The sequence below is a fragment of the Mustela lutreola genome, chromosome 1, assembly GCF_030435805.1.
Source record: "Mustela lutreola isolate mMusLut2 chromosome 1, mMusLut2.pri, whole genome shotgun sequence".
NCBI lineage: Eukaryota > Metazoa > Chordata > Mammalia > Carnivora > Mustelidae > Mustela > Mustela lutreola.
The window spans coordinates 105971169-105994560 of NC_081290.1; the positions used below are offsets into that span (position 1 = coordinate 105971169).

At 44.0% G+C, this 23392-nt stretch overlaps 1 protein-coding gene across 4 annotated transcripts in view; it reads left to right on the forward strand.

Annotated features, from left to right (window-relative positions):
- Positions 1-11996, forward strand: part of MANBA (mannosidase beta) — a 122839-nt gene extending 110843 nt beyond the window's left edge. For all 4 annotated transcript variants that reach the window (XM_059172008.1, XM_059172023.1, XM_059172032.1 and 1 more), the window contains 4 exons: positions 2387-2531; positions 6541-6683; positions 7543-7800; positions 10309-11996. In XM_059172008.1, the coding sequence (XP_059027991.1) occupies positions 2387-2531; positions 6541-6683; positions 7543-7800; positions 10309-10533 (771 nt within the window). In that variant the 3' untranslated portion in view covers positions 10534-11996. The remainder of the gene's footprint in view (positions 1-2386; positions 2532-6540; positions 6684-7542; positions 7801-10308) is intronic.
- The last annotated feature ends 11396 nt before the right edge of the window (positions 11997-23392 follow it).

Sequence of the window (23392 nt, forward strand, 5' to 3'; positions counted from 1 at the left end):
AGGGACTTAATTTCTCTGTGCCTACCTATCTAGGCCTAGAAGTAAATAAATCTCTCTCTCTCTCTCTCTTTTAGTTTGGACAAGATTGGTATTTTTACAAGGAACTTGGCTAGAGATTTCTGAGTATAATTGCAGATTGGCTTGACTAACACATCAGATTTCATAGGTTTGTTTTTCTGTTTCATTCCCTCTGACTTAGTGTCGGACTAATATATGCCGAATGTATCCTGTGGTCATTTTCAGTTGGCACCATTGCCACTCCGTCTGTGAGATTCTTACTTTCTTTAGAGTGTATTCGCTGTTCTCGTTGCTGTGGTCCCCGTGGTCTAGTTCTTGAAAGGACATTTCTTTATCTGTTCACAGCTGGTATCATCTCTTGCTGGGGTGGTTTTCATAGCTTTCTGAAGGGTCGCCCTAATCCCACTGTAAACCCCCACCGCACCTCTGTTTCTCCGTTTGGTCAGCAGCATCTTCTTCGGGAAAGTGAATCTGGTCCTTTCACCCCTTGAGCTTATGGTTGCCTCCAGGACACACATCAGAACCTTCCCAGATCTGATCCCTGCCTCTTACTGGCCTCCCTTCCACTGCTCCTGGCTCTCTGTGCCTTTCAGTTCTTCACTTGAATTTTCTCTGCTCAACGCACATGTCCTGTCTGGCTGCCAGGTTCTGCCCTCTCTCTTTTTCTCTTTCCTCTTCTCTGAGGCCAATCGTCATTCCTCGGCTAGGCCTGCTTTCCCTGTGATCCACACTCCTAACATTGCTCACCCCTCCCACTTAGCACTTATTACTGTTTAGAGTTTACATTCATTTGCGTGACTCTCTGATGAAGTCCTGTCTTCTCCACAAGCCAGTAAGCTCCATGAGGGTGCACTTGTATCTTTTCTGCTGGGAGAGGGGTGGACCATACCAGCATGTAACACATACTATAGGTACTTATTACATCTTTATTGAATGACCATGATTTCTTCTTGCTTCACTCTTCTGCAATTCTATGGCACCATCTCATATAAGTAAGTCATATCTTCACTTATGACTTTCTCACTAGCCAGCCTAACTCTGTTTAAAGGATCTACCTTTACCTGAGCTCTTCCAGCTTTTAGGAAGTGTCTGGGCTTAGTCTCCTAGAAACCTTATCTGCATCCTTCTTTTCCTTCCTCTGAAAATCCAGGCCTCACTCTAGTGAGGAATCCTTGCAGCACTGACCATCTCTGCAAGGTCTCCTTGGTGACTTCTCCAAACCAGCCTGAGAACCTCTCACTCGTGAGCCTCCCCTACTACAACTCTAAAGGCATGGGGTAACAGGGGCGCCTGGGTGGTGGTGTAGTCGGGGCCTCCCACTCTTGGTTTTAGCTCAGGTCCTGATCTAAAGTTAGCGGGATCGAGCCCTGCGTCGGACTCTGCACTCAGTTCAGAGTCTGCTTGGGACGGACTCTCCCCTCTGGCTCGCATTCTCCAAATAAAAAAGTAACTCTTTTAAAAAGCATGTGATAATAGTAGCAATGAAAGGGTGATATTTCAGTGATGTTGCCAATAATTAAGAGTCCTATATGAAGTTCTTCAGTGCCTCTTCAGTGGGAACTAAATTCATGGGTCTCATTGCTACAATTTACCATCTGTTCTGCTGTAATGAAGGAGTTACATTTATAAAAAATTTTATGATTATCAGGGTGCCTGGATGGCTCAGTCGGTTAAGTGTCTACCTTTGGCTCAGGTCATGATCCCGGGGTCCTGGGACCGAGCCCCGCATTGGGCTCCCTGCTCAGCGGGGTGTCTGCTTCTCCCTCTCCCACTACCCCTGCTGGGGTTCCCTCTCTCACTATCTCTCTCTCTCTCTGACAAATAAACAAAAATCTTAAAAAAAAAATTTACGATTATCAAAAATCACGATATAAGGACAAAGTTGCTTGAGTAGAAAAAAGGGGCTAGGGACCAGACAGTATCAGACTTAAAATAATGTTATTTTTCCTATAGAACTTTTTTCTAATAAAACTTTGTTCATTAGTAGCTATGAATATATTTATAAAACCCATCACTTTCAAAAAAATTAGTGTTTGACTACATCTACCATTTATTCTGGAATAATAGTCTGTTTTCCATCATTGCCTATACTGTCATTAGCAAGGAACCTTTCATACCATCCTGTTTCCTTGATTACCCATAAACAGAACACTAAGACTCCCAAACAAATCAGCTATTATAGATAACCCTTCTGTTATGCTGAGGGGCTAGTTCCAGATCTAGTATGATAATGGTAGACATAATGTTAATCAGAGTCCCTAATTTATCCAACCTGCTTTAAAAAACAGCTCAAACATGCCATTTTCTCAGACCTGGACACTTAAGCCTAACAATAACTTGTGTGCTTCGGTGTTTTCCCCTGAGTCAGGTGACGCAGGCCCAGTGTGTCAAAATAGAGACTGAATTCTACCGCCGCAGTCGCAGCGAGATAGTGGATGGGCAAGGCTATACCATGGGTGCCCTTTATTGGCAGCTGAATGACATCTGGCAGGCTCCTTCCTGGGCTTCTCTAGGTAAGTGTTGCTGCATTCTCTGCGTCCTTGAGAGAAAGCGACTCCAGGGCAGAGAGGCGGCTGACAAAGCCCCAGGGCCTGAGGATCAGACTAAACTGAGTAGACTCTGGCACCTAAGTGGAGAGGTTCCTCCCACAGCTGGTGAACTGTGGCCACCTCACCCACCTTCCTGGTCTCTCCAGGAGCCTTGGAGGCTGCCTTGTTGGAGTTGTGGGCTGTGCAGAGTCACAAAAGCCGGCTAATGTAGGGTGTAGATGCATGAAGATCTCAGCCATGTGTCTTATAATTATTGCTTATAATTTTGAATTTAATTAGGAGGAATTTCCAGGCAAAAGAAGCATTTACCTAAGCCTCTTTTCCTCTGTTTAGAAAAAGAATTCAGCCAAGTGGAATGCTGGCCCAGCCGAGTGTTAAAATGTTCTTTTTCCGGATTCCCTTTTAGGTTCATGAGGCCATCTTTATTTTTGCTCTGTTTATCTCTCAGGCAAAACATGTGGAGTCAGAAATTAAGATGGGAAAGGTTATCAGTTCCATCAGTTGGCAACAGAAAGATGACTGGCATGGTACCAGCAGTTTGAATTATTCTATTTTGATATATTTTTAAAAATTAAGGAGTAATGATGAATCTTTGGTGTTCACTAGTGGTGGTTTGAAGCAAAGTACAGTTAATAATGTACACAAGAATTTGGGGGCAAAAGTGAGGCAAGGTCCCACAGTAAAAAAGCCCCTTTGCTGGGTCAGACTCTTAAACCAGCTGTGTATACAGATCCAAAGGAGTCCATTACCCATGTGCTTTGATCAGTGTGCTGAATCACCTCTTGTGGTAAGTCGGAGTGTCGATCAAGTTTCTCCGACCAAACTGTTTATCAACACCAACCAGATAAAAGAGTATTGAATGAGAATCAGCTCTAGACTAGGGAGAGTAGCCTTTCTGGGATGCTTAAAACTGGACAAAGAGATATTGTTCAGAGATGCTTGGACTCTGAACCTGCCTTCTTGTCTGTGGATGAGGTTGTGGACTCCTGAAGCAGAGTTTGGTTCGAGAACTGGGAGAACCTAGTCTTTGTTGATCTCGCCTTAAATGACTGTACTGCAGATTATTTTAATGAGTTCTTTAGAAAGAGTGAGTAGGGCGCCTGGGTGGCTCGGTGGGTAAGCATCTGCCTTTGGCTCAGGTCATAATCCCAGGGTCCTGAGATGGAGCCCAGCATCGGGCTCCCTGCTCAGCGGGAAGCCTGCTTCTCCCTCCCCTACTCCTCCTGCTTGTGTTCCCTCTCTTGCTGTCTCTCTCTGCCAAATAAATAAAATCTTTAAAAAAAAAGAGAGAGAGAGAAAAGGCGAGTAAAGCCAGAAACAGAAGTTGTGATGGCAGAGCAAGAATTTGTTTTCTAAAGTCTAGCAGGACAGTGCCTCCATGGAGAGGTTTACCATCTTCTTGTACCTGTTACAGAAAACAGGTGCCAGGGGGAAGGCGTGACATGATATGCTATGTCTGCTCCTGCTCTGGGCAGCCTCATGGCCTCTGTTTAACTCTACTTCGTTGGTTTAATGAATCTGGTGCATCTAGTGTGTGCCAGTGAGGGTGGGGGAACGAATGTGTCTCCTCTTATCACCTGAAAAGGGGATCCTTTAATATACAGGTGGGGATGGGGAATGTGATCCTTTAAAGGGATCATAGCTGCTTGGAATCTCTAGATTCTTATATATTTCCTTTTAAAAAAAACTAGTCTCATTTTTAGTTACAATTTTGCAAATACAGAAATCCTCCTGGGCATTTTATTTTGCTTGGGTCATAAACTTGGACAGGTTGAGAGCTAATAGAAAAGCCAGAAATCACAGAACATCTTCAGTTGACTGCAAGATGTTAAATTGGTAGCCATACTTTGTCCCTGATGAGTAACTAGTGTCTGGCCCAGTGAGACCTTGTGCTTCAGTTGCTGTTCTCCTGTGTTCTGCATGTGGCCGCAAAGTTGGAACCATGCATGTAAAGTCTCTTCTGTAATGGATATCACACGCGAGCATCTCTAAGTTACCTCAGGTCTGAGCCATCTTCTGTTTATGAGAAAACTTTCCAAATACAGTTAATGTTTGAACAACATGAGGTTGAACTGTGCATGTTCAAGAAGATACAGATTTTTTGGGTAAAGACAGTACAGTACTGTAAATGTATTTCTTCTTCCTTCTGATGTCCTTAATAACATTTTCTTTTCTCTAGCTTGCTTTATGGTGAGAATACAGTATATAGTACATATAACGTACAAAATACGTGTTAATTGACCACTTATGTTATCAGTAAGGCTTGGTCAACAGTAAGCTATTAGTAGTTAAGTTCTGGGGGAGTCAAAAATGTATATGTGGATTTTTAAAAACATACTTTTAAATTTTTATTTTATTATTATTTTTTATATATGCAGATTTTTGACTGCGCAGGGTTTGGTGCCCCTAAACCCACGTTGTTCAAGGTCAGTGTTGTAAGTGTGAGTTCATTCTACAGGTCTAATATGGAAGGCTCTCCACCCCTCCCTGCTTGTTTTTTTTTTTTTTTTTTTCCGCTTGTTGTTTTTTAAGGGGAAATTTAAGAGTTGCAGTTGAAGTGCTGAGAGTTGAAATTTTGGAAAACCCAAATAAGTTGGTTCTATCTGAACTTCAAACCACATTTCCCATGTCAGCAGCTTACACTGAATTCTGGACACGATACTCCCCACCCCCCACCCCTTCCTCCCACTCTCCCTCCCCACCATCTCTCTGGAAGTTGTTCAGTGATGCAGTGCTTTGTGGGAAAGAGCTTTTTTGAAATAGAGGCATGGTGACATATTTTTCAGTTTGGGGGTTTAGCATCCTAGACTTGCCAGCAGGGCACAGAATTCATAGGTTCTCAACAGCTTCTAATTGTATCTGAGCAACTGTCATTAATTATCATCTGTTTGGATGTTCTCCTCGAATCTGCACTTGCCAGCGGCATTTATGATAATGGTTGTTTTATTTCACTCAGAGCCTTTTGTGCTTATGGGAAAAGGAAGACTTTGAGTTCTAAATAACTCTTTCTGTCACCTTTTAAATTTTTCTTTCCCAAGTGTTTTGTTTATGTTTTTTTTTTTTAGGTGTACCATACAGTGATTCGACATTTCTATACGTTACGAAATACTCACCATGATAAGTGTAGTCAGCATCTGTCACCATACAAAGTTATTACAGTGTTATTGACTATGTTTCCTACAACTCTTATTTTTAAAAAAATTTTTAAAGATTTTATTTATTTATTTATTTATTAGAGAGAGAGTGCATGCGAATGGGAGGGGGAGAGGCAAAGAGAAAAAGAAGGGGAGAGTCTCCAGCAGATTCTGCACTGAGCTGCTGAGCATGGACACACAGAGCTCAATCTCATGACCCTGAGGCTGAAATCAAGACTTAGTTGCTTAACCAATTAAGCCACCCAGGCACCCCTCTCTATAACGCTTATAAATAAATATTTATGGTATCTTATACACTTGTAATATTTTCTTACAGCTACTAATATATGGACCACTGGGTGGGGTACATAAACAATGAATCTTGGAACACTGAAAAAATTAAATTAAATTTTAAAAACCCAGTTACTAATATATGTGTGATATTTTTATGGCCATGTACCGATTTCCCTCTTCATGCATATGTAGTCAAAAGGAATATTGGCACATCGAGCTCCCAGAAGCAGAATTATGTATGAGAAAGTGCTGCCTAGGAGTCCTGTCGGGCTCAGAGTCCTGCCTGTGGCATGTTTGCTTTACTACTTGAGCTTCCCTTCCCTCATTGTAAGGGAGATGTGAATGCTCACCTCACCAAGATGTGAGGGTGCCTCCAGGAAAAGGCTTGAATGCCCCGAGGCCTTAATGAAATGTGGGTTTGTAACCCTGTTGAGTCTCTCTGCTATGCTCTGTCCCTGGAATCATGACAAGTCAGACAGCTGGACTGTGGGCGAGATGACCCTGCCTGCTTGACCCTACCCATCTCTTAACTCGCCTGTTTCTAGAGTATGGAGGAAAGTGGAAGATGCTTCATTACTTTGCTCGGCATTTCTTCGCTCCACTGTTGCCCATGGGTTTTGAGGATCAAGACGTGTTTTTCATCTATGGTGTTTCAGACCTTCACTCTGACTGTAAGGCGAAGCTTACTGTAAGTTGCTTCGAGTTTTTTTTTCTAAGCCAGAGGGAGAGATTTTGCTCATAATTCTTTAGTTATTGGTTATATTTCTTCTGGGAAAAAGAAAAGAGAAATTGATTTATATCAAAATGTTTCTAGTGCCTGTCGCAGGAAAGGGGCTGTCCTTGGACTCAGAATACCTTTACCTTCAGGGTAAAACTCTGCCATTTATCCCATGACTTTAAGGCTTAATGCCTTGGTGATTCAGTTTCCTCATCTGCGAATATCATATTTTCCCTCATCAGGCAATCCTGAAGGATTTCGATGGGCAGTTGAAAGCAAATTATAAACTGTAAAGTGCCGCTATAACATAAAGTCATATAATCACAAGAAGCTGGAAATAGCCTAAACTTGACAGAAAGGAATCCTTAAAAATGGCTTATTAAAGTGAAAATCTGTAAAAGAATTCCGAACATATATGGAAAAACACTCCTGTATTTAAAACAATGTCAGGCAAAAATAGAGGGTAGAGACTCAGAGTCTCAGGCGGCTGCAGTCTGGAGAACACTGCAGAGAGGTCACGGCTATGGACTCCTGACAGTTCACCGGGTCCTGTGTCTTCCACAGATTACTTAATTTAAATCTCACGTCAGCCGTTGAAGTTGATGCTGTTCTTATTCTCATTTTCCATGTGAAAAAGCAGAGCCTTTGAGAAGCTGAGGAACTTGCTCTCTTATGAGCTCTAGGACTGAGTGGGGTGGGGTTAAACCCAGGATTCATAGGCTCTTAACTAGTTCTGCTATTCAGACTTTCATCTATTATTCTCTTCAAAACAAAACAAAACAAAACAAAACCAAGAATGTTTGTTTTGGCCCTGTCTTGTTTCTCCCAGGTGAAAGTCCACACGTGGAGTTCGCTGGAGCCGGTGTGCTCCTCTGAGACTGACCATTTTGTCCTGAAAGCAGGGAAGGCCGTTCTCCTCTATAAGGAGCCGGTACCCGTATTATTGGAGAATTGTGGGAATTGTACCCGGCAAAGCTGTGTGGTTTCCTTTTACCTTTCAACTGACAGCCAACTTGGGAGCCCAACCAACTATCACTTCCTGTCCTCACTGAGTGAGAGCGTGGGGCTGCGCAAGGCGTACATCACTGTAAGTACCAGTGGCCTGGGGTCCCCGTTGCCTTGCCAACCTTTCCTGCTCCTGAGCGAAGCACATGGCCTCCTGCATTCTGCAGAATTTCCCCTTGATACTAAGTTTACCTGAGACTTGGGGAATGTTCGTCTCTTCCCACTAGAAGCAAAGACCAAAAGACTTTTTTTTCTATTTCAGTGTTTGTCCGAGCTTAGGGTTCCTGCCACTTCCACTAGCCCTTGGCCCCTCTGAAGTGGGCTTGAGCACAACAGGAAAAGGCTGCATGAGTCATCGCCGCTAACTGCTCCTGCACCATGTCCCAGGCTCTGTCCCCAGGCTTTCCTGCTTCATCCCTGAAGTATCATGTGCCACCCTGACAAGCCAGCAAACCTTAGTAGAGGGGGGACCAGGAATCCCCAGCAGAAGCACTCTGACTTGGAAGGCTTAAGGACAATCATTTAATTTAGGATATTTAAGAAAAATTTAAGTTTAAGGATTTAAATTTAAGGAAATTAAAAAAAATAAAATTAAAATTTTAAATTAAATATTTAAACTAAAAATTTAAATTTAAGGAAAGTCCTTAAAACTAAGGAAATTAAAAAAAATATCCCTCTACTCTCTTTGATTTATTGCTTCCAAGTAGCTTAATCATCAAATCTGTAATTGCCAAGAAAAAAATGGAATAACCAGCGTGTGTTGTTCTAAAATTTGTGCAGCTGGAGAATGTGGAATCTGTCTAGTTGGTTGAAAATCTCTCTTACCCTTTCCCCTACACATGGTGATTGGATGTATTCTCTAAGAAGTTTTATTCTCTATGTTTAATGAAAGTTACGTTTGTTTTAGACCTATAAGTCATTGAGAATGCTTCAGTGACAGGGTTTTTGTGTGTGTGTGTGTGTGTGTGTGTGTGTGTGTGTGTGTGTGTCTACTTAGAAATAATCATATGAAAACAGTCCTTGAAGTGAAAACATATCTTTCTAATTAATGTGAGATACTCACATAATGAAATATAAGTAATCTGTAACAGCTGATGTGGAGCAGCTGTGAAGGGAATACCATACAATCACACAGCTTCTTTCCAGAAAAATAACAACAATAAAACCAAAAAACTCTGTAGCAGTTCAATTTGCAGGCTCTAGACTTAGGATTTCGAAGTTTTTTTCTCTTTCCTAAACCAGGCCTTCATTACCTTAGGATGAGTGGGTGTGGGAGAGAAGTGGGACTTGTTCCCTTGTCCTGCCTCATTTGGATTTCAGTGAGACTTGCCCTTCCAGAGGGATCTAATAATAGTAATAATAGTTAACATTTTCTGCAGGCTTACCATAGGCCAGACACTCAGGTGTGCTCTCCCCAGCAGGATTTGGGAAGTTGTTTACCACACCTCCCTGAAGCCAGGCGACAGGCCTGACCCTGGGCTCTGCAGTCCTGTACAGAGATGAGACTTCAGATGGGAAGCAGGCCCCAGTCCCCCTGCTGGCTTTGGCCGGGGAGCCGCAGTAGCCGAGGCTTCCCTGGCAGACTTGGCAGGGGGACTGGGGCCCGCCATGGGAATTGCATGCCTGCGACTGCCGTAAGGTCTTCACTGAACCCCTGGGCGGTATGGTTTGGGACTTTAACATCTAGCTTCAGATCTGAATCCAAAGAGATACCGGATACACCTTATGAAGTGTCTGTGCTGTTTCCTCCAAAGTACATTTTTTTGTTTATAACTCAGAACCCCACATGATGTGTAAGCCCAAAATTACATACAGTAAAAATTGCACCTTGGAATTCTCTATGCCACACATCACGTCCAACGTCACACCTACAGTGTGGCATGTCTGCATGTTGAGGTGTCACCTTTTGTGTCACTCTCAGCAGCGTGCTCGCTCGCACTGAAAGAACCTCACAAACCCCAACCCTCTGGGGCACCACCCAACCTAGCCTCTCCTCAGTGTGCACTAACTGGCTAGTGAACGACAGGGCTTAAATTACACTTGCCTTTGCTGATATTGTGTGGGATTTGCACATGTTAAAAGTGCTAATAACGTAACTTTCTGGTATTATGCAGCAAAAGAGAGGAGGCTCTAACGGTAGAGCTTTTGTAAATGCCTGGCAGGCAGCTGTCTAGATTGCTGGATCTTTCTAGAACAAGCTTCCTGATGGTGCTAACTCCACCATACATCCTGAGAAAGTCATCGAAACTTCCCGGCCCTTATGCCAAAATGTTCCTCTCTTGGTCCCCGGAGAAAAGCTGTGAGAGATAATAAAGCTTTGAGCTTCTTGTGAAATATCCTCCTTAATCATTAGAGACTGACATATTTTACACTTAGCTAGAGATAACCATTTGGTAATTTTCCACAGCCTCAAATAAATGTCCTTTGTTTTTTGGTATTAGACAGTGCGCAGAGTATGAGACTTTGTCAGCGGAGCCAAAGCTGTAAGAGACACGCTCCTTGTTGGCCCACAGACACATTCTGATAGGCATTGTGGGTAGAATAAATAGGTCTCCCCTCATCGTTCACTTAATTTATCTTTTTCTTTCAGGCTATCATCTCTCAGCAAGGTGACACATTCGCTTTTGATCTGGAAACCTCCGCTGTTGCTCCTTTTGTTTGGTTAGATGTAGGAAGCATCCCCGGGAGATTCAGTGACAACGGTTTCCTCATGACTGAAGAGACACGGACTGTGTTATTTTACCCTTGGAAACCCACCAGCAAGAGCGAACTGGAGCAGTCTCTTCGTGTGACTTCCCTGATGGATATTTACTGAGGGGTTGCAGGTGGTATTTTTAGCAGACCCTGGAATAAAGCCTTTCTAAGGCACCGTCTGGAGCTGAAGACACCCAGAGACAAGTTGAAGAAGCTGGGAAGTGTGTCTGCCTGCCTCCACCTGTCTGAGTCATGACTCTGAAGAGTTTGTCCAGTGTGTTATGTCCGGGAAGGTTGTTTACTCCGGTGATATCCTCCAACAAGGCCGTGGTTCGGCTTTCTTCAGCCTGTGCCAGGCCTTTGATTTTAGCCCTCCCCCCACAGCTCTGGCACCATGTGACCCAGTTATAACCCAACCACTCTTCCTACCCAGAAAAGGAAGTCCACTCATAAAGTCCTGTCAGGGAATCACAAGAACATGACGACTGCAGTGTCTGTGGAGCCAAATTGGAAGGCTGTGAGGTTCGTGTAAGCCTCTCAGAGTTAGCCTTGAAAAATAGTGAATAATCAAAATGAAGCTGCTTTGTTATTATTCCCTGAGGAAATGGAGGTTCAGCTGGGGGTTCTGGATAGTAGCCATATTGGTTGTTGGAAAGTTTGGGGAGTTGATTGTTGCCGTTTGATTACTTTTTTGGATAAGATTCTCTTTTCATTTGTGGGTTTTGTTACAAAGTATCGTTTTGACTGGGGAACCTGGCTGGCTTAGTCCGTTAAGCATCTGACTCGATTTCAGCTCAGGTCATGATCTTAGGGTCGTGGGACTGAGCCCTGAGTCAGGCTCTCCACTGGGTGTGAAGCCTGCTTAGGATTCTCTCTCTCCCTCTCCCTCTGCCCTTCCCCACATCTCTCTCTCTCTCTCAAAAAAAAAAAATTTTTTTTGACAGTAACAGCTTTTTTCAAAGTCTATTTAGAGTGATTCTCCTTTGAAAAATAAGCTGACATTGAAATGGACATCTCTGTGGTCACTCTGAAGATTCTTGAGTGTCCTAACATAAGTTGTTACCCATAATTATGTGTGGATTGTAGATGTGGCAAAATCCAATGTACTTCCCAATTGGAAATCCGTGAATTAGATTTATATTTGTTGACTCTGGCAGCAAAGTGTATTTCTTCTGGCTTGGGTTTAGATCAGTTTTACTGGACAACTGGATGGTTCAGACAGTTAGGTGTCTGCCTTCAGCTCAGGTCATGATCCCAGGGTCCTGGGATCAAGTCCTGCATTGGTCTTGCTCAGCGGGAAGCCTGCTTCTCCCTCTGCCTCCCCGATTGTGCTCTCACTCTCTCTAACAAATAAACAAAAAGATCTTTTTAAAAATAAGTCATTTTTATTAATATTGATTAATTGTAAGTAAGTTGCTATAAAATTATTTTATTATATATGATCATGTTTATAAATTATATTCATAATGAAGCCATTGGGGCAAAATGTTAATGGGTGGAGGTGTGCAAGAATTCTTTTCTTCTGCTTTTGCAACCTTTCTATAAGTTTAAAATGATCAAAAAATAAAAGTTATATAGATTGCATTAACAGTGTGATGTTTCATCTGTGGCTTGTTTAATCATTCCAGAAACATTCATTTGTGTCCATTTGTGTGCTGGGCATTTGATTTCCCTTTAGCTCTAGCCAACTTTTTATTCTACTTGATAAATTGGGAGAGTTTAAGAAACCTAGGTTAAGGTACTTGAGTGGTTTTCCCTGGGAAGAATCGTGTAATTGGTTATGGAATGGAGTGGCAATGAGAGTTTGACTTGAAAATCAAGCCTAATTAGATATAGATTTGGTTTTAAACCTGAGAAGGTTTAGGTCATGATTCATTGACTAAAATGGCAATAAATGCAGGTGATCCAGGCCTCTCTTCAGTATCTAAGAGCTTCCTCATCTTATGTGTTCAGCTATTTCAATATGTTTATAAAAGTCTTATGAAAGCCTGGAGCTTGGGGATGCATCTTAGAAGATTTTTACTTAATAAATATATAATTTTCTTGTCAATGTTGAAAATCCTGTCTCCATTAAACTAGAGAATTTTCTAGGCCAGGCACCCTGTGAGGTGGGCTTTGAAATTGATGGACCAGAATTTATATCACAATTCTGCCTTTACCAGCTCTTAATCAAGTTATTTCACTTCTGTGTTTCAGTTTTGTGATGGTGAAATGGAAATAAATACAATGCCCTTGCAAGTTTGTCTTGAAGAATGAATTTAAAATTTAACATGGGGACTAGGCCCTGTGCTGGCCCATAATAAGGGCCCTGAAAATGGAAGCACCATCCTGGGTTGGGGACCGTCCTGTCCTAGAGAGGGCTGGGCTTCTAGCCACACTGACACGGTTTGGAATCTGTGTGCTGAGGTTCTGAGGCGTGTAGGTTATTGTGAGCTTGGCTGACTGCTTGACCTGGGACTTGAATTGTCTCATTGGTAAAATGGAGATAATAATCTCTAACCCTCAAGGTAGTTGTGAGGACTAAACAACTGGAACAAAATAAATGCTAAGTAAATGGTGGTTGGATTTTTTAACATCATAATCATTATTATCCAATTAAAACATGATGCGAGAGTAAAAAATAAAGTAAATTTAAAGGCAAATGTCTTCCAGACTTTTTTTTTTTTTTTTTTTAAGTGGTCTCCATGCCTATTGAAGCCCAGTGCAGGGCTTGAACTCATGACCCTGAGATCAAGACCTGAGCTCTTACCAAGAGTCGGTCGCTTAACTGACTGAGCCACCCAGGCGCCCCTCTAGACGTACTTTTAAGAGGGGAAGAAGATATCAGAAAATAATGAATCTGTAAAGGAAGAAACAATGAATGAACAGACATGAGTGTATGTGGACAACAACTGGTAGAAGGAGAGGAATGTGCTGTTGCTGTATGCATATTATTTCTGTAAGAGAACGGTGACATCGGAAACAGTCTCCACAGCTCATGTGTGGCACTGTGTTCAGTCCTCTCTACCATTTTAATAGATTTTATTTTGCCACATGTACTGGGTCAGAGTCTGATATACTTACTCTCAGCTTTGGATTTCTGAGAAGACTTTTCTGCTAGTAGTTATGCAAACCTGAGTAGAATGGAAAGAAGGGGATGGGGTCCTTCTGCCATGCTGGATGCAAAGCACATTCCAGAGAGTGTGAGATGAAGAGAAGTCCGTTCACAGGATTCCATCTTCTCATTTGAGAACTAAGAGGACAATAAAAATGGTAATTTCCTCATTCACATTCACTGTAACTCCACTTGTTTTTTTTTTTCTTACTTGACTTTTCATTGTGAGAGGTTTTCAAACCATGGGAAGTCACTTGGAAAATAAATAGGAAGATTGTTTTCTAGGTTGGAAGGAAAGTGAACTGGTGCACAGGAGAAATAAAGCTGAGTTTCCCACACATTCCCAAAGTGACAGGGACCTGAGACAGAAAGAATCGTCCCCTGGGCTCTCAGGAAACTTATTCCCAACTTGGTAAGATTTAGGAAGAAAAACAAGTAGGCGTTATTTGTGCATGAAAATCAAAGCATTTCGAAATCTTTCCAGGCTTCTTGTTTTGTAATAGACTGATCAGAGGGTATCAACCACTTGATGGTTGATAGTGTGTAAGGCCCTAAAAATCACAGGCAAAACCAGTATTAAGACACATCTATGTTCTGACTGTAGAGTCTGTTTAACTTGAGAATTTATTCATTCATTTACCAAGCATTTATTATTTATTTAGCAAGCATATTACTGAGCATTTATTACCAAGCATTTATTTATCATCTGAGCAGCAGGGCACTGTCCTTGTCCCTGGGAGTATTGCAATGACAAAAGGCAGTCAAGTCTCTGCTCTCACGGACTGTCCCTGGTAGGGGTGTTGTCAAAAACCGACCTTTATGCTTCAGGGCCAAAAAAGAACTCAAAGACAGAGTTTGGGATGAAGAACAAGAGCTTTTTTGCTTTGCCCGGCAAAGGAGACTGCAGCAGGCTATGGCCTTCAAAAACTGTAAGCCTCCCACACCCACCCGCAGGAAGGGCCTGGGGTGGGGATGTAGGGAGATACAGGATCTAGCTGGTCTAGATAACAGGAATTGTGTGAGCAGCCAGCCTCGTGAGTCCTGTTAATTCTTCTCAGGGTGGGACTGGGTTCCTAAAACAAAAGGCTAAGAAGGGTGGAGAGGTTTGTGGAAGAGAGGAAATAGGCTACTTTATTTTTTATTTATTTTTTAAAATTATTATTGATTTATTTTAGAAATTGTGTTTATTTATTTGACACAGAGAATGAGCTGGGGGGAAAGGCAGAGGGAGAGGGAGAGGCAGGCTCCCCTCTGAGCAGGAAGCCCGATGCAGAGCTTGATGCCAGGACCCTGGGATCATGACCTGAGCTGATGGTAGACGCTTAACGGCTGAGCCACCCAGGCGCCCCTATTTTTATTTTATTTAAATATTTTATTTATTTAGAGCGAGTGAGCAAGGGGGAAGAGCAGAAATGAGGGAGAGAAACTCTCAAGCCAACTCTATGCAGAGCACAGAGCCTGATGTGGGGCTGGATCCCATCACCCCGAGATCATGAACCGCGCAGACATCCAGAGTCAGATGTGCAACAGACTGAGCCACTCTGGAGTACCCCCCAAAAAGGTTACTTTAAAATCGAGTTCTGCTGAAGCACAAGTGCAGCTATTTTGATTTTTGTTCAATATCATGCTTTTAAGCAGTTTCAGGGGGAGACAGACAATAAGCAAACAGACAAATAAGGCCATTTCAGCAGGGACAAGACCTACAGGGTTAATGTGACAGTGATGGCGGAGCAGTGTGAGATAGGGCCGTCTCATTCAAAACTTTAGGTTTTGTTTTGAAAGGTTAGGATAAAATACAAAGAAAGGTTAGGATAAAATACAAAAAAAGAAAAAGAGTTTTTCAGTTGAGAAAAGAGCCTTTAAGACCTTCCCTGTGGTTAATCCTTAAGGAAGGAAAAGCACAAGAGCAGGTAGTTAGCAAGGTTGGACTTCGGACTTGAGTTTGTTAGGCTGAGGCTGGGCAACCTCCCAAGACATCTTTAAGCCTTGAATAGGGGCCAAATCAGGAATGTGCTTTGCAGAAATAAGGGTCTTGCATCCCTGTGTCAGATTTTATCACTACCTCTCCTTCTATCTCAGTAATGGGTTACTGAATCCTGCCATGAAAAAAACATTTGCAACAATAATGCATCTCACTGGCCTAGGTCGAGTCCCAGCGTTTACACAGGATTTATTGAGCAACAACTTGTGGCGCATTGTGCTAGGAGCATAGTACAAAGTACGGAGCTGTACAAAAGATGTCAGTAACACCAAAGTGACCTAGAGTTCCCAGGAAATGGGATGTCAGGCTCATGGAAATTTCTGGTTGAACACTAGACTCGTTTCCTGTCTCATCATCCATGTGCGAGCAACCCTCTTGTTCTTATTCTGTTAGTGTTACTTACTTAGGCTTTTGTAAGATTTACTGGATCCTGAGAGACAATTCACATATTCGCAACAGTTGGGGTGGACATGATGGGCCGGCCACCCTACCTCCGTATCTGCTGCTTCTCTGCTAATAGAGGTGACTTTGTTTCTAGCCTCAGGGACTGAACTGTAATTGGTTATACTAATTCTGTTCTTTGCCAATGACTGGTCTAGGGTGAGGCATATGACCCATTTCTGGGGAATGAAACACAAGTTGACACTTAATGTAGGTTTTGGGGTGGGAAGGTTTTCCTGCCTAACAAGAAAGAGGCCTGAGGAGGATCACCAGCTCTGCTGTTGGGTGAAGTTCAGAAGTTGCTGTGTGGGGATCTGACTCTTGGAGCTGCTATAGCCTTTTTGTGAGCTTGAGGAAACACTGGTGACACCGGGGCATGTCAGAGATGTTGAGCTACTGAGCTAACCCTGCAGTCATCTAACTCCAGTCTCCTTATGAAAAATAAGGCCCTATTTGTGTAATCTAGTTGTTCTCAGGTATTCTCATTTTATAACCCAGGTATCCTAACTGATAGAACAGTTGAGGGTGTGGGCTTTGAAATCAGACATAACTTATGTTTCCATTCCAGACCCACCACTAGTAGGCTGTTTGACATTGCCTATTAGTTACTCTTTCTGTACCTTAGTTTCTTCATCTTTAAAAAATGGGAGGAGGGGGGTGCCTGGGTGGCTCAGTGGGTTAAAGCCTCTGCCTTAAGCTCAGGTCATGATCCCAGGGTCCTGGGATTGAGTCCTGCATCAGGCTTTCTGCTCAGTTGGGAGCCTGCTTCCTCCTCTCTCTCTGCCTGCTTGTGATTTCTCTCTCTGTTAAATAAATAAATAAATAAATAATCTTTAAAAAACAAAAAAGGGAGGGGGTGACTGAGTGGTTCAGTCAGTTAAGTGTCAGCCTTCTGCTCGGGTCATGATCCCAGGGCCCTGAGATTGAGCCCTGAGTCAGGTTCCCTGCTTAGCGGGGAACCTGCTTCTCATTGTCCCTCTGCCCCTTGCCCCTGCTCATGCTCTCTCCACTCTCTAATAAATAAAATCCTTTTAAAAAATGGAGTAATATGGGGCGCCTTGGTGTCTCAGTGGGTTGAGTCTAACTCTTGGTTTCAGCCCAGGTAGTGATCTCTGAGTCGTGGCACCAAGACCAGCATGGGATTGTCTTTCCCCTCCTCCCTATGCCCCTCTCTCCCCACCCCTACCCTCCTATCCACCCTGGCTCACATGCTTTCTAAATACATAAATAAATAAAATCTTTTGAAAAATAAAAATCGGAGTAATCAAATAATAATACTAGTGAGGACTAATTTAGATGATGCCTAGATATTGATAGCACACAATAACTATTCAACAAATGTTGGCTATTATAATTATCATTTCCTCTGTGTTAGGTCATCAAAGAAAGCCTAGGCAGGTGGACAGAAAGGGAACTTGCTCAGGCACTTGGGTGATGGTTGGGAACAGTATCAGCCAGGGCTGCTGCTGGGAGGGAGGAGCCAGCAATGGCACCTAGAAGAGGAGAGGTAAAGACCTTGATTCCTTCCCAAAGCTTTAAGCTCATCACCCTCCCCGGTCATCCCGAAGGTACAATTATAGAAAGTGTGGGTCAAGTCACAGAGGTCATATTTGGCCAGCAGATAATTTTGTTGGCACAAATAGTGATTTGAAAAGGTGAATTACTTGCCAACAAGGGGAACATTCCTCCTGAAATCTAGATCTAGCTATCTCTGATCTTGTAATGATGCAAGAAGAGAAAGCAACTGTCTAATCCAATCATAGGTATTCTTACTTTGTACTCAGAGGCATTCGAACAGATGTAGGCTTGAGCTTGGAGGTCAGACACAGCTGGGCCTTGGAGCGGTAGGGAGGATGCTGAGGTTTTCTCTCAGCGGAGGGCCTCCTGGTTGTCACTTGCCTGCGCCTGAATGTCTTCAGTAAGGAAGGTGGTGGAGGCCTGACTGGTCCAGCTGAGTGAAGGAAGAATCCTGCTCTTTTATCATGGGAAGCCAGCCCAAGCCAGGTGATTGGAGTGTTTCCCTACCCATGTTTTTGATGGCTTGAACAAAAAGGTTTTTAGCTTATTGAACTTGCAAATACAACAAACTAGATTTTCCCTTGTTAAAGATCCAAATTGTGTGTGTGTGTGTGTGTGTGTGTGTGTGTGTATGAGTGTGCACACACACGAAGGCCCCAGCAGTGGCTATGAGCTCATGCTCTGATATGGAACCTCCAATGTGCAAATTTGGCTCTAAATCGTACTGAACCTGGACAGATCACTTAACCGCCACACTTCTGTTTCCTTATCTTTAAGATGGGGTTAATAGTAATTTATGATCTCATAGGATTGTGAGGTTTAACTAAGAGGTGGGGAGTGTTACGCCCCAATGATAAGTCCGTGATTAAAGGAGCGAGACTGATATAAAAAGAAGGTCAAGCAAAGTTTTATTTCGCGCCAAGCATCAAGAATCTAACCGAACGTTCAGGGATGCACCTCTCATAAGAGAGGGCAACCCTTCTCTGTTTCACAGACTAGCTTTTAAGGGCAAAGGCCATGCGGTCAGGCCTGGCCACACACAGGTGGCCACTGAGATTGTAACACACACAGGAAACTCCACAGTGATGCTAGGTGACCAATTGAGTTACAATTTACCCTAGCAGACATTTGAACCAGCCTATTACACCTTGATTGGGATTGGCACCCAAAAGGCTCCCAAAGAGTGGGGCCCATACTCTTTGGTAACCAAGGAGACAGTATGCACCCCCCCCCCCAACTGATTGGATGTCTTCACCTGACCTGACCCACCTTTGTATCTGGGCTTTGTTACCTGAAGCTGGTTGCCGGGACTTGTCTCCAAGTAAATCCCCTGGGGGAAGGGGAGCAGGGACAGTTTCTAAATAGGTCCTTACAGGGAGTACAGTGCCTAAAATGGGCGAGTAGTAAATGTTGGCTTAGGAGGTTGCCCTGGATGGAAGGATCAGGCCTAGGGGAGTTTACATGTTTCTTGGCAAAAGAAAAAAACAATTCAAGTCTTCTCTGCTAAGGGAAAATAATCATCAGCTTCTGTGACCTGAATTGAAGGAAAAACATTCAGGCAGAAAGCCCAAGACGTTTCTAATTCCCTTTTCTTGTAAGCCTCTTTCCAAATTTGTTCAAGTAAAAAAAAGTTGAGTAGCAAGAGGCAGACCAGCTGTTGCATGATTGTGCAAAATTCTGCTTCTTCCAGCAGAGGCCTCCTGTGCACAGGAAATGGGGCCGGTGGCAGTTGCTGGCAGGGGGGGTGGGCGGGGAGTGCGGTGGGCAGCCATAGGCCAGGGCACTGGTTTCCAGGAGGCTTCCCCTGCAGAAGGTGCGGAGAAGACTCTGGGGAACAGCCTGCAGGGTGTTCACCTGTACCCCAGCCCTTCCTGCCTCAGAATGCTGGAGGCCCCTGCCCTGGAATGGAAGAGTCTTCCAGGAAAGAAAGAAAGAGAAAGTGGGTGGGGGGTGTGGAGGATGGGGGGAGAAAGAAAAAGGCAGAAAGAAAGAAAGAAAGAAAGGCAGAGAGAAAAAGAGAAAGGAAACGAGGAAGGAGAGAGAAAGCGTGAGAGGAGGAAGACAGGCCGGCAGAGAAGGGAGGCAGGGAGAATAAATAGGAGGGGGCAGGGAGGCCGAGGGAGGGTGGAGGAGGGATTATGACCTTTAACCCTAATTTAATTAGGATGGGTCATGAAAACTTGGCATAAAGCCTCCAGAAGAGGTGACGGAGGAGAGGAAGTCAGATGTGCTCTTACAAGGCGCAGTAACTGGGAGCAGTGGGAAGGGACAGAAACCCCAATTAAGGCGTCATCTGAAGAAAGGCAGGGCCTGCTGGTGACAAAGAGGGAGATCTGGAGACTCAGGAGGCGGCCATGTGGGCATGTGGGTGACTCGCCGCCCACACAGTCTTTCTTGAATCTTTAAATCTGGAGTCTCTCTGCCTTTCAGAGCTAAAATGGTCCCTGGCTCTTGTAAGTGTGCTTATGTTGATAATCCCTCAAAAGGTGCTCTGGGTGAGGTGGGGGAGGGAGTCAGGGCCCAACGGCAGCTTTGACCTTCCCAGACAAGAACAGGACTACAGGGGCCCAGGGGCGAGCAAACACTTCCTGGGCGGCCCCTGCGGAGGAGGGGGGAGGTGGTCTCAGGTGTGGCAGGAGGGGCACAGCCTGGGACTTTGGGGAGGAGATGCGGGGAGGCTTCCCCCCGCTGTGATTTCTGGCCCTTTGGCTTCTCTGGCCCAGGCTGCCCTTTGGCTGTGGGGCAGGATTCCACATTACCTTGGGGACCCTTGGGAGAATCCCAAAGCAAAGGAGGTGAGAGAGGCTGAAAGGAAGGACGGAGGAGGACATCCGGTATGATCCCCTGGCCTCTGGTGGTGGCGGCGGCGGCGGCGGCTGCTCGCAGGGACTGGTACTGAGCGCAGCCGGCCTGGCCGGATGCTGCTATCCCTCCGCTCTGACAGCCTTCAGTGTCTGCATTTGGCCATTTTCCCTGCCCTCTCTTGGGCCTGCCATTGTGACCTTCCCCTTCCAAGCAGCCACGTGTTCTGGGAGGGGCTGCAGCGCCAGTCCAAGGAGGGCAGTTAGAGCACTGAAGGCCGAGTCCAGCCCCCATGTCCCTGTTGGTTCCAGAGGAGGAACCAACAGGGACATGGGGGCTTTGCTATTTTGTGCGGGGGGGGGGGGGGGGGAGGGCGGGGGGAAGGCGGCAATTAAAACTCCTCCCAGTTTGCTTCACAGATTGTTAGGAGAATAAACATTTGAAAATACTGTGTAGATCAAAGTTTTAGATTTTGTTTTTGGATTTTTTTTTTTTTCCAAAACTGCAAAAGGAAATTTATTTCAAAAGCCAAAGGGAACATTTACATTTGAACTAAGTGATAAAAAGGTGCCCTGTAAAAGAAAAAAAAAAAAAAAAATCCCTGAAATTTCTCATTTGAATTTTTGAAACAAAATAATTTGTTGTTGATTCTTGCTTTAGGAAAGGGAAGGGCAACCACACAACAGTTTTGAAATGGAAAAAAAAAAAAAATCTTCCTGCCAGGGAATAGTCCCAGCAACCCAGTTATCTGTAGCATTCGGCATGAACGCATAACCTCCTCCTATCCTATACGCTCCCCTCATGTGCCTGGCGGTTTCATCTGACCGTCTTCAGCATCAACCCTGCTTCCTGAGTCCTAAGATGGAACCCCAGGAGAAGGAGTTTCTAGAATTCTTTCATTTGCTCTTCTTCGGGCCTGGAGGGATTATTATTCCCCTAAGAACCCACTTCTGCTCCTTTCCTGTTCATCCGAGAAATGCCTGTTCTCTGCAGATCACAAGGGAGATAAACTTGCTTGCCTTTCTCCTTTGGGTGGGATCCCAAGAACCATGATGTCTTGAAGACTCTTAATCTTGGCATCAACAAGCCCAAGGTCTGTTGTTAAGGAACTACAGACCCCAGGGGCTGGAGAACAGGAGTCCTCCTTGAGTCACCGCCAGGGCAACAAGCCCTTGCTGTAATTCTCCCTCATCCTACCTAGTCTAATACACTTGATTATTTCTGAGGATTTCCTGAAGAGGAACTGTGACTGTCCTTACGGTGCATCTTTCATTCTTTTTTTTTTTTTTTTTTTTTTTTTTTAAAATTATTTATTTATTTGACAGAGCTCACAGGTAGGCAGAGAGGCAGGCAGAGAGAGAGAGAGGAGGAAGCAGACTCCCTGCTGAGCAGAGAGCCTGATGCGGGACTCGATCCCAGGACCCTGAGATCATGACCTGAGCCGAAGGCAGCGGCTTAACCCACTGAGCCACCCAGGCGCCCCTGCATCTTTCATTCTTAATCCTGGGAAATGGTTTTGCTTTTGGTTACAGCCAGAGTGAGTGAATGTTTGCACACAACTTGGAATTAGAAAGAACCTTCAGGTTCAAGCTCCTCCTTCAGTCAGGTAAAGAATTTTGATCTGTGCCAGACCCTGGGATGTGTTCTCCAGAATCATTCCTCCTAATATAGGGAACAAAAGTTGATCACCCCTATCGCCTTCCTGCGCTTGGTCCCATGGCTGTGGGACTTACGTTCTTCTCTGGGGCCATGTGAGAGGAAGCGCCCCTTTCAAAACTCCCACAAGTACTCCTCCGTGCTCCTTTCCCCTTTCAGCTGACTGGGACCCTGGCAGCCACCTTATTGCAATCAGGAGATCCTGTGGTTAAATGCTTTATGTGTGCCTTAGTTTACTCATCTGTAAAATAGGGACAGATTTTTCTTCACAGGGTTTTCAGATACGTAATATGAGTGAGTGAATGATGACCACCTATTGTAGTGCCTGGCACGCAACAGATGCTCAAAAACATCTTGACTGAATACATATCTTCATTCCTGGAGGATTGTTGTGATATTTTAATGAAATCATCACTTTGGAAAGAGAGAGATCATTGTGGAAGAGCTATTTGCTGGAAGCGAAAAAATGATATTTCAGCCCCTTCCTCCCTCTCATTCTAAGAAGCTTGAACAATGTGTAGAACTCGTCTTTTGTCCAGGGTAGTGCAAGCAGGCCATTGCAGACACAATGGAATCCACAATAATGGAAAATGAGAGAATCCATTTAATGTCAAGCCCCTCTACAGCGCCTCTCCCAACCAATGGACAAGGATTTATAGTCTCTGGGATTGGTGTTTAAATGAAGCGGCAGGCTATAGTGAGCATTATAAATTGAGATGCTTCCTATTGTAGGTGCTTAAAAAAAGATGACAACTTGGGTGATTTACTTAGGTGATCTTTAAGATACTCCCCAGCTCTAAGTTCTGTGATGCTTAAGAAAATAAGCAGCATTTTTTTCAAGTAATCTCTATGACCAACATGGGGCTTGAGCTCACAGCCCTGGTATCAAGAGTCACATGCTCTACTGACTGAGCCAGCCAGACCCTCAAAATAGATAGCATTCTAGCTTCACCTTCTCTTTACTCCTGTGCCTCCCCAAGCCTATTTCCTGGGGAAGCACAAATCAGAAAGAAAATTTCCCCCAGAAGCACAATAAGGAGAAAGAGATGCTTCTAGTGACCTCCTGTCCATGAATAATTCATACTTAAGCATCTTAGCCTGGTTTTAGAAGGAAAATCAAGCCAGGTTAACATTTAAGCAAGAAGGCTCTTCAGTGATATTCCAGGTTCATTTTGTATTTTGGTTGAGGTACCTTATGACTCTATTAACATATAGAATTGTGTGGATTTTTTTCTTTCCCTTTTAAATACCACCTCTTTCCTTGTAAGGTCTTCAGACATGGTTAAAGAGTAACCCGTGGGATCTGACAGAACTGGATTTAAATCTGGGGTGAATTAGTTAATATTCAGATTATCCATTTCCTCACTCTAACATTGGGGTTAAATATGTACCTCAGAGGGATGTCTGACAATTATCATTTAGAAATCATTAATGCAAAGGGGATTGCACATCGATCTGCCTGGCTCCTGCCTTTCTTTTCTCTTGCTA